Genomic DNA, 12,157 nt, shown 5'->3' with positions numbered 1-12,157 from the left:
GATGAGATATGCACTATTTTCTACTATTCGGTTTTTCTTATAGAAGCAAAGTCCAATAGAAATTGAATAGTTTTTCTACATTCGATGCAGATTCTATCCTAATGTGCGCTTCCGTGCAGTGTAAATTGAATAGAAAAATAATCTTGTCAGGCAAGACTATATAGAACAGATCTGTATTACAGTATATAGTCCAATTGAATGCATTTTGCCTACCATTCAATTTCACAAGCAAAATCGCACTGTGTGTACCCACTATACGATGAAGAACAAAACACAGTTAATGACCAAGTTATACAGAAATCCAGGTAATTCCAAAGGGTTCACATACTTTTTCTTGCAACTATATATATATATATATATATATATATATATCTGCACATGGACCGGCACTCCCCTTCATCCAAAACACTGGCGCTGCGTGCCCTTGTTGATAATCATAGAAAGACAGGGTTCCAGGAACAAACACGTCACTGCAGCTTACGAAGGTTCAGTAGTTTTTATTCAGACCTCGACGGGCCGTTTCGGTGTAACCCACCGTTTTCAAGAGGATACAGAAATACATACACATACCATTTAAATAGGACCTCTTGGCGCCATTCTCAACTAATCACCGCCCTGACACTCCTCCGTGCCGCCCCGTGCACACAGGTGCATCGTTTAGACGTAAGCGGCTCACACCCGCTGTTGTCATCACCATGGCAACCTGAACGCACATCGGACAGTCAGGAGAACGCGTCATCATTCCCCGCCCCCGTCATCCCGTCAGCTCTAGACGCACAAGAAACGTGTCAGCGGCTCTCACCTGCTTGTACACGTTCCTATAGCAACCAGTTCCGACAAGGTGACAGAGCGTGGAGCGGCAGCTAAAGTAGAGATTACACCAAGATTAACCTGTACATTACACCATTATAAACATTAAAACACTACATATATATACATAATTAAGACACACATTAAAAATTGGTCTCAAGAATGGATAATGCCTTAGACCGTACAATGCAGAACAGCGCTGCATATTTGGAAATACTGAGACAGAATTAAGACATGTGAATCAATCTACTATAAATGGAAACACTCCATAAATTGTGTAACATTCAAATGACCATATAATCTACATAAACATGCTCCACACTATTCTCTCATTTAATCCATGTGGCGAGACAGTGTTTAATCTATAGATCCAATTAGCCTCTAAACGTAATAGTTTTTTTACCCTGTCACCACCTCTATTCGATTCAGGAACATGATCAATGATCTGATATCTCAAAGATTCAAGGGAATGCCCCTTTTCTTTGAAATGTATGGCTACGGGTTGATCTGCCTTTTTGCCAGCTAATGCTCCTTTAATTGATGACCTATGTAAGGCCATACGTTCTTTAAATTTTCGCGACGTCATCCCAATATGCACAGCTCAGTAATTATATGGTCCCCATGTCTGTGCTCCTCATTAGAGTACATCTAGTTTATATATATCAGTACTGTTACTGGCTGTGCAATCACCATGTGGCGCCGCTGAATGGCTGCCTGGGTACTGCACAGCTCGGTAAATATGTTCCCCATGTCCGTGTCCCTTATTAGAATGCGTCTTGTGCATATCTGTATGTGTGATGTACATTTGTACTGCCATTGTTGCCTGTTCCTTGTACTGATAACCCTTTGTATTGCAGTATGTGCATTGTTATTTTTATTGTCTGTAAAGCGCCTTGAGTCCTGTTGGAGAAAGTGCGCTATATAAATAAAACTTACTTACTTACTTACTTACTAATATAGCATAAGTTACAAGGACACGTGATCATGTATACCACGAACCTTGTATCACAAGTCAACACATGTCTGATTTTAAACAATTTCTGCGAATGGGGATCTTGGAATTTATCGCCAGTCCGCATAAAACTACATGTGGTACATCGGGGGCATCTGTAGCAACCAGGTTTTTTCACCTGTACACTACCAGATGCTGCTGACTGGAACCCAGTGACATCTGTATGAACCAGAATGTCTCTTAGGTTCCGTCCCCTGGTATAGCATGCTAAAGGACTTACTTTTTTAAACACCGGTAATTCTGGGTCAGTCACTACAATCGGCCATAGGGCCTTCGTGGCAATGGGTATCACAGTACTAGAGGAATCGAATTTTGATACAAATGGGAACACATTATCACTCTTCTTTTTTGTAGATTTAAGTAAATCGTTCCTATTGAGTTTAAGGGCCTTCTTCTTAGCCTCCTCTAATTCACATAGGGTGTAGCCTCTCTGGTGGAATCTAGAGATAACTCTATTCAGCTCTTCATCAACAGTTGATCTGTCACTACAGATCCGGACCACTCTAACCATTTGCGAGAATGGCAGGCCCTTTTTCAGGGGAGGGGGGTGATGGCTACTGGCCAGTAACAATGTATTTCTATCAGTAGGCTTACTAAAAAGTGTAGTACTGATTCTGCCACCAGATAGGGAGATAGATACTTTTTTTGAAGGATACGACAGCATTTCTCAATTTCATTTCTCAAAGTGATGACATAAAGGAGCACACTATTATGTGCACGATGGATGTGTCGAGTTTATATACTTCTATCCCACATCAACAGGGGTTATCAGCTATGAGAAACTTTTTAAGTAGTCTCGATGGTTTTGAATTCAATGTTGATCTCTACATGACACTACTTGAATTGGTATTATCAAGAAATTACTTTATTTTCAATGGCACTATGTATCTACAGACGTCCGGGTGTGCGATGGGAGCAGCGGTCGCTCCGGCCTACGCTAATGTATTTATGTTTGAGTTTGAGAGAAAGTATTTTTTTCAACATCGTTTTGGCCAGCACATCCGGACGTTCTGTAGATACATAGATGACCTGTTTATGTTCTGGAATGGCGGAGTGGAGTTGTTTGAGACAATGATGGCAGAAATTAACGCAGCTGACACACCGATCAAGTTTACTTACATCTCTAGTAACAGTGTTATTAATTTTTTGGACGTATCTATCTCCCTATCTGGTGGCAGAATCAGTACTACACTTTTTAGTAAGCCTACTGATAGAAATACATTGTTACTGGCCAGTAGCTATCACCCCCCTCCCCTGAAAAAGGGCCTGCCATTCTCGCAAATGGTTAGAGTGGTCCGGATCTGTAGTGACAGATCAACTGTTGATGAAGAGCTGAATAGAGTTATCTCTAGATTCCACCAGAGAGGCTACACCCTATGTGAATTAGAGGAGGCTAAGAAGAAGGCCCTTAAACTCAATAGGAACGATTTACTTAAATCTACAAAAAAGAAGAGTGATAATGTGTTCCCATTTGTATCAAAATTCGATTCCTCTAGTACTGTGATACCCATTGCCACGAAGGCCCTATGGCCGATTGTAGTGACTGACCCAGAATTACCGGTGTTTAAAAAAGTAAGTCCTTTAGCATGCTATACCAGGGGACGGAACCTAAGAGACATTCTGGTTCATACAGATGTCACTGGGTTCCAGTCAGCAGCATCTGGTAGTGTACAGGTGAAAAAACCTGGTTGCTACAGATGCCCCCGATGTACCACATGTAGTTTTATGCGGACTGGCGATAAATTCCAAGATCCCCATTCGCAGAAATTGTTTAAAATCAGACATGTGTTGACTTGTGATACAAGGTTCGTGGTATACATGATCACGTGTCCTTGTAACTTATGCTATATTGGGATGACGTCGCGAAAATTTAAAGAACGTATGGCCTTACATAGGTCATCAATTAAAGGAGCATTAGCTGGCAAAAAGGCAGATCAACCCGTAGCCATACATTTCAAAGAAAAGGGGCATTCCCTTGAATCTTTGAGATATCAGATCATTGATCATGTTCCTGAATCGAATAGAGGTGGTGACAGGGTAAAAAAACTATTACGTTTAGAGGCTAATTGGATCTATAGATTAAACACTGTCTCGCCACATGGATTAAATGAGAGAATAGTGTGGAGCATGTTTATGTAGATTATATGGTCATTTGAATGTTACACAATTTATGGAGTGTTTCCATTTATAGTAGATTGATTCACATGTCTTAATTCTGTCTCAGTATTTCCAAATATGCAGCGCTGTTCTGCATTGTACGGTCTAAGGCATTATCCATTCTTGAGACCAATTTTTAATGTGTGTCTTAATTATGTATATATATGTAGTGTTTTAATGTTTATAATGGTGTAATGTACAGGTTAATCTTGGTGTAATCTCTACTTTAGCTGCCGCTCCACGCTCTGTCACCTTGTCGGAACTGGTTGCTATAGGAACGTGTACAAGCAGGTGAGAGCCGCTGACACGTTTCTTGTGCGTCTAGAGCTGACGGGATGACGGGGGCGGGGAATGATGACGCGTTCTCCTGACTGTCCGATGTGCGTTCAGGTTGCCATGGTGATGACAACAGCGGGTGTGAGCCGCTTACGTCTAAACGATGCACCTGTGTGCACGGGGCGGCACGGAGGAGTGTCAGGGCGGTGATTAGTTGAGAATGGCGCCAAGAGGTCCTATTTAAATGGTATGTGTATGTATTTCTGTATCCTCTTGAAAACGGTGGGTTACACCGAAACGGCCCGTCGAGGTCTGAATAAAAACTACTGAACCTTCGTAAGCTGCAGTGACGTGTTTGTTCCTGGAACCCTGTCTTTCTATATATATATATATATATATATATATATATAATTTTTTTAAGATCTGCTGGTTTGGGAGAGGGCTTCGGCCATTTCCTGGCTATGTTAAATCTGGAGCAGCCGGTAGCCTAAATCCCATAGGTCATGCAGCTGACTGATAGTGTCACAGGTGATTGGATGCTGTATCCTAGGAAGCAGCTCGTATCACTAATTCTAGCAGGAGTAGGCATAATGCTTCCAGCTGCATTACCCTATTAGTGCTATCACTCCTGCTTCTATGTAAGCCGCAGTGACAACACCTACAGCCACATCTGAATCAGGCCCAGATTATTGCCCTACAAATGCACTCCTCTTATTCTCCCCAAACATGGCCTTATTCTAGTTCACTCTTTCTGACAAAATCCTTCTTAGATGGACATAACCATGTGCACTGCAGGTGGGGCAGATGTTACTTGTGCAGACAGTTAGATTTGGGTGGGGTTTTACTTCAAAGTGAGATCTATATTGCAGTGTAAATATAAAGCAGCCAGTAATTACCCTGCACAGAAACAAAATAACTCACCCAAATGTAACTCTCTCTGCACATTTTACATCTGCCCCCCCCCCTGCAGTGCACATGGTTTTGTCCCTCTAAGAAGGATTTTGTCAGAAAGAGTGAACTAGAATAAGGCCCACAGTTCCCAGCCCTATTACATATAGATCCTCCTCCATACACTCATCGCATTTGTTCCACAGTTCACTCCACGTTGCCTATAATTTGTGTGACATGGATTGTATGTCAGTGATTGAGCAGCATTTCATAGTAAAACTGTTTGTTTTACAACATGATTTTGCTGTTATGAATCATCGCTGTAGCTGATGCACTTTTTACTTCCAGAACTGAAAAGTGTGCATTTGGTCTGAAAATGTGCAAAATCAGGTCCTGCTGCCTAATTGAAATGCTGGGGCAATGACACTTTGGGCCCTTTGCATTTATTAGAATTGTCCTCATAGAAATTGGTACTAACAAATTCTTTGCTTCTCTATTAACCATTTTCAGCCAGCACAATGTGAATGTAGCTTTGCTCTGCAGTTTTGCAGCACACAGCTTGCACCTGGCTAATATTTGACAAAACATCTTCATAGATTGCTCCTGCTGACTAAGCAGATCTCACGACTATAAATTAGGCCACAAGATGGATTTATCTAAATTGTTTGGACTCCTTTTTGCTGAATCCGCATATTCAAAACATTATTCCAGTTGCAAGGCTTTAATGAGGCCCAGGGATGTGGTTTTATACATTGTGGATGTTGAACGCCAGAGGTTAAGAATCATGTTGTGTATTTAACACTTTTCATAATTAGTATTTTTTAGTGCTAAAAAACAGATGGCTGATGGAAGGAAGTCTACAAATCATGCACTTGAAAACAGAAGTAAACATCACAACAATGATTACATCTTTATAATTATACATGGGTCCTTATTGGCAATATGGTGTCACAGTGGTTAGCAATATTGCCTCAATAAGTGCATCTAGTTTTATGATGATGCAAATAAGTTTTGAAGCTTTGTGAAGCTTAATTTAAGCTCTTGAAACACTTGTTAAGCATTTTATTAAATACCCATATATATATATATATATATATATATATATATATATATATATAACCTTCTTTTGATCTAAGGTACCTGAAATAGGAAAGAAAAAGAAAAAAACCATAAATGATGACCTACTGTACTTACATGCACATGGGCAGTATGAATGGCGAGCCCCTGAGCACCCATACAGTCCATGTGTGTTTTGCAGCATTACAAGGGAAGCTACATGTATATTTGCCTAGGGTACCTGGAACCTTTAATCAGGCTCCTGAATGTGTCCTCAGCTAATAGTTGTACCATACCACCCAACAGTCCCGAAAACCGCCGGAATGCCCTGGTTTTCGGGGACATTCCCGCATCCCTCCCGTGGCCGGCAGTGTCCCGCGGCGAGGGGGCTGTTGGGAGTCCCCCCTGTCGGCTGCACATGTGCACAGCGTCTATCTCCGCAGCCAGGGGGCTGGAAGCATGGCTAGAGGCTCACGGAGCCTTTGGGTCATGCCCCCATAGCGGCAAAACGGGGGCGTGACCTCGCGGGAGAGCCGCGAGTATAGGCCACGCCCCGTCATTTTTGGCACGCAACAATCTATCCCTCCTCCGTCTCCCTTAAAGTTGGGAGGTATGTTGTACATGTGTGTACTTTATATTTAAAGTGGTCTTAATGTGCACAAAAAATGCATAGACTGTTCAAATATTCTGCAAGTCAACAGGGAATGTGCCCAAATAGTTATTCTGATCAGTGCACTGTGCTGTGTATGGTAATAAAAACTGTTATTTCTTTTTTATTTTTAGTTTATTATTTTTCTTAGTACTGTTTGTTTTATGTTCCAAAATCCAAAGTACCAATTCAGAGTACTGCAGGGTTGTTGTTTCCTTATACATAGACTGAAATAATAATAAATACTGTAGGGATAGAGGAGTCATAACATAAATAAGTCAGGAAATTTGTAAAGTATGTTCCTCTCGATCACTGTTGAATCAGACTGAGCAATCATTGAGGTCACTGTGAGGATATACAAGGTGCTATGTAGTATAGTGACAGGGACGTGGTTTAAGAAGTCAGTTATTTTCTGTGTGCAATATCAAATGTATTCAGGCATTCATTTTTGTGAGCTGTAAAGTGACTTGCAAAAGAAGGTAAACTCTGCCTCCTAGTGGCTAAATAACATATATGCTGTACAAGGCTGGTCCTTTTTACTTGTGTTGTATAGGAATATGCAGCATGTGATAAGAAGAATTAAAAAACAACCATGGATAAATCAATGTTCACATGACACAGGAAGATGCATCACGCCTTGGAAAAAGTTAAGGTGGAGAAGTTTCCCAAAGCAACCAATTAGCTTCTGTCATTCAGCTAGCACTTTCATTAAGTAACCCTTAAGGCCCCCATATATTAGTGCAATTTTGGCACTTTTCATCTGATTCCGATGGATTGGGCTAAGAAATCAGATGAAAAGTGGCAAATCGCATGTCCGATGCCTGGACCTGTGTGCATTGGATTGGAGCCGGAGTCCTGCACTATATATTTATTGGATCCCGTAGGCCTTGCATATGATACATTGTACGCAAAAGGACCATATAATATGTATTGTATGCAACCCTGCTGCCTGGGAAGCTGCCAGGTGGATCAAGAGGGATCATTTGTGATTTCTCCCCTCGGATAAGTCGCATAGTGTACGCAGGGCTACCATCAGGAGTTTTGGGGCCCGGGACTCATTTTCCATTACCCATCTCTTCTTCCGCTGAGCTGCAGCCCGGAGGTCTTCAACTTAGGATGCTGGCAGCCAATTAAAATGCAGCACCAGCTGGTGAGCCAATCAGATCTTGGGTACTGACAGCCGCTCTGTTTGGATACCGGTACGTGAGCTCTGCTTGGCTCAAAAGCCAGTTCAGCATTTTAATTGCCCATCGGCATCCTGGGTTGAATAAGCCTGCCCCCCGGGACCTGCTTTGTTCAGCACACCGAGCACAGCGGAGGCAGTTGGGGGGGGGGGGGGGGTTTGCAGTGGGCAAAATGAGCTGCCGGGGCCTGGGACAGCTGTACCCACAGTACCCCCCTATTGGCGGCCCTGAGTGTATGAGGGCCTTTAAAAAGTGATTGGCTGCTTTGGGCATCTTCACTTTATTTCTTTCCAAGGCTTGATATATCCCACCCACAATCTGGAGGTCGTTCATAATAATGTTTTCGTTTGTAATAAGAGTACAACAAGAACAGTATACAGTATGTTCATGATCCTGCCCATTTTCTATATATTGGACATCTAAACACATACCTCTTATACTAGACAAGTATACACAGATCTTACACTGAGATAAAGATAATCAATACAAATATTCAATATCTATCTGAAACAAACTTTGATCAATCTCCTGTTAGGAACCTGGCACTGCAAGGTGAATCAGACCTTCATCCTAGTTTAGTGGTGCAGTTGTGACATTGACATGTGTTTGACTAATTACAGCATTGATGGGGGACATTTAGCCCTCCAGCTGTTGTTGAACTACACATCCCAGTAAGCCCTGCTACAGTTTAGCTAGTTGGACATGGTAAAACTGTTGCAGGGCATGCTGGGATGGCCTGCAACAGCTGGAGGGCCAAGGGTCCCCCATCCCTCAAAGTGATGATGGATTTCCCCATGGTTTCTTTCTGTTAAAAGGAGATTTATATACTGAAAAGAGACGAGTCAATGGCACATAAAATGTTCCTAGGTCTCTTAAGCATTGCAATAATAAATCTACACCTTCCAATAGGTTGTAATTAGTGTTATTTTATCGTCTCATCAATTTAATCCAGTACAGTGATCAGTGGCGGGTTGGGATGGGGGGCAGGATGCCCACATGCCCCCAGGGCCAGTTGAGTTTTTCTGCTACAGGGCCACCTGCAGCATGTCATTTAATAGGGCTAGTCCCCTGCTGCTCGCCATTTGCCTCACACACACAGCATCTGACAGGGGAAGGGAGCGCAAAGCGCCAGTGTTACCCAGAACTGCAGATTCCAGGAGCGGTGACGAGGATTGCGCAGCTCCCCTTCCCTGTCAGATTATGTGTTTTACCGCGCGTTCAGGGAGCAGCAGGGGACCCATGGCCCGGCACTATTAAGCAAGCAAATCACTCCCCCTGGCATGTCTGTGCCCATGGAACAGAGCAAGAAACTCCCCCTGGGCACCGAGCAAGCAAGTAACTCCCTCTTGCATGTATACCCCCATGGCAATGAGCAAGAAACTCCCCCTGGGCAATGAGCATGTATTCCCCCATTGCAATGAGCATGTATCTCCCTCTGGCAACAAGCATTTAATTCTCACCCCATCGCAATGAGCATGAAACCACTAGCAACTAGCCTGAAACCCATGGCAAGGAGCATTTAACCCCTACCCTTGGCAATAAGCATGAAACCCCTGGCAAGGAGCATGTAAACCCCAGGCAATGAGATGTAATTCCTGACAATGAGCATGTAACCCCTTGCATTGAGCAAGAAACTCATGGCAACATGCATGTAACTTCTGGCAACGAACATGTAGGTAAGCTGCAGTGGCATAATGTATAATACGCATTAAGGTGTGTGGCATAATTTGTTAAAGGCATTTTGGTGTGGCATAATGTGTAAAAGGCATTATTGAGTGTGTTATAATGTGTAATAGGCATTACGGTGTGTTGTATATATGAAATAGGCATTCTGGTGTGTGGCATAATATGTAATGGGCATTACAGTGTGTAGCATAATATGTAATTGGCATTACAGCATTTGGCATAATATCCTGGTGCAGTGTGTCTAAGGGGCTCTACTTGTCGCAGTATGTGGTGTAATGGGAATTGGAACTAATATGTATCAACGCCCCTACCCTACACATTTTTTCTGCGTGCCTTCATATGTGACCTAAAATATTTTGTGTAACAATAGGTGGGGGGGTGCCTATTTTGTCAGTCCTAGGCCCCACAATTTCTGATGGCAGCTCTACACACAGCAGGAAGGCAGAGAGAACAGTCTCCTACCACCTCTGCGCTCATGGTACGCATATCCACCTCCCTTACACAGAAGCAAGCACCACCAAAGCATATCACTATAGAAGGAAAAAGTTAAGAACTTTAGACCTTCCTCCTCTACCTTCCCTTTCCCGTCGTGTCTCCCCCATGTGTCAGTGGCCGAGGGAGACCTGAGTGATGGGCATAGGGTAGCACTTGGCTGGTGCCTTCTGTGCACAGGCCCACACTGCTGTCAGGAGCGCACCACATGCAAATTTGTGCTATGCACATGTTTCATGCTGACTCAGATCTGGCCAGCGCCGGTGGCCAATTATCCACAGTATGGCTTCGTCTCCTGTCTACACATTGGGGCGCAGGACCAATTAAAAAGATGGAGAACATCTCCAGGCCAGGGCCACTTGATTGCATTTGCCCCTCAGACTAAAAGTTGCCAGCCAGCCCCTGACCGTGATATCTGTAGGATCACAGACACTTGTTACCATCATTAATTATTGTAAAAATAAGAATGAGATGTGTCAACTAAAATAAACTAAAGAAACACACAACATGAGCCGCGCTTATTCAGAATGGGATTACCAATATGCGCTGCTCATGTTGTGTGTTTTTACAGGTTGTATTACAAGGACGGAGTACCCCTTTATGAGCAGGCAGCTAATTAGAATGGAGATAGATCTGCACTTGGTCACTTTGTGTTTTTTTAACTAAAATAAACTGTCTGGGCAGGTCTCTTTTACAACTTCATTTAAAAATTGTAAAATTAAATTATTTTGAGCACAACGGTGTTTGTTAGACTAATTTCAGAGCAGCATGTAATGTTATGTTGTGTCATTTCACACAGCAATGCAATAAAACAGCATGAAGACAGGCTGCTTGCTGAACATTTTGTCCACTGCTGATAATATGGGAATGTCCTTTCAGCATGTCCAGTTCAAGTAAAATAAATGAAGCGTTCAGTGCAAAAACCACTCTTGTTAAAGTACGGGATAGTTCAAAGTTAATGTCTTATGTCTTTTCAGCGGCTGGAGTGTTGAAGTTTGGAACTTTGATCAGCACATCAAACACCTATGATGGCACTGGCATTGTGACAGTGGAAACGGACAGTCCTCTGATATGGACCATGGGCATCCAGATAAAGAATGATGAATGAAAACAAATAGGGAGAAGGTCCCAATAGCAGGACTTCTATGGATTTTGCTGAGAAATGTCAAATGCATTGGTCAATATATTAAAGTCATTTAAAGAATAGAATAGCTTGTTTCATGCCAAACTTTATTAATATGACACCTTCCATATCAAGTCTGTCCAGTGTTTTGCCAAAGCAATAAGAACTTACTGTTTGTACAGATATTTACATGACTTGTATATTATATGGATATACTGTATTTCTAAAAGTAGACATCTGGTTTACTTTGTGCTTTAAAAACATTTTTGTATGTCTTATCTGTCAGACGTTTGCACACTGTCTCGATGATATGGTTTTTATGTCATTATGAAATTACACTTTATAACCTTCATAGACTGTTGTGTTACTATATGAAATATGCATTATCCTAAAAATGCCTTTTTTGCATTTATAGAGAGCTAAAACCACTATATTGTGAAATATTCTTATCCATTGTTTCCCACATCCTGCCTTTTATTGTGTTTTGTTACACAATACATAGTTGATTTGTGTGCATCTTTACTATAATAAACATGAACAAGTACCTAAAGATGCTTGGACCAATGAGTTTGAATTATTTTTATCTCTAATGATTAGATTTAAACAGACCTTTTAGGAAACATTATTTGGTTCATTGTATTATAGTATTGTGCATTAGACCTTGTGTCCCACACAAGTGCCCTACTTTTGGCTCCATCTTCTCACCATGTAAAGTCAGGTAAACACTGGTCAATGTCAGGTCAATTTTCAGTTTTTTATGGACAAATCACCTACACCGATCAGTTTGTATGGGCGATTGAGCACTCTTATGGTCACATGTGATG

The 12,157-nt window shown here is 42.0% G+C and overlaps 1 protein-coding gene across 2 annotated transcripts in view; it reads left to right on the top strand.

Annotated features, from left to right (window-relative positions):
* The window catches only part of TPK1 (thiamin pyrophosphokinase 1), a 551,394-nt gene extending 539,508 nt beyond the window's left edge, over positions 1-11,886 (top strand). For both annotated transcript variants that reach the window (XM_083188542.1, XM_083188541.1), the window contains one exon: positions 11,188-11,886. In XM_083188542.1, coding sequence (XP_083044668.1) covers positions 11,188-11,318 — 131 coding nt within the window. In that variant the 3' untranslated portion in view covers positions 11,319-11,886. The remainder of the gene's footprint in view (positions 1-11,187) is intronic.
* The last annotated feature ends 271 nt before the right edge of the window (positions 11,887-12,157 follow it).

The sequence above is a fragment of the Crinia signifera genome, chromosome 5 (genome assembly GCF_055691185.1).
Source record: "Crinia signifera chromosome 5, ASM5569118v1, whole genome shotgun sequence".
NCBI lineage: Eukaryota > Metazoa > Chordata > Amphibia > Anura > Myobatrachidae > Crinia > Crinia signifera.
The sequence above is the reverse complement of the archived record's forward strand: the minus strand, read 5'-3'. Positions and strand labels throughout refer to the sequence as shown.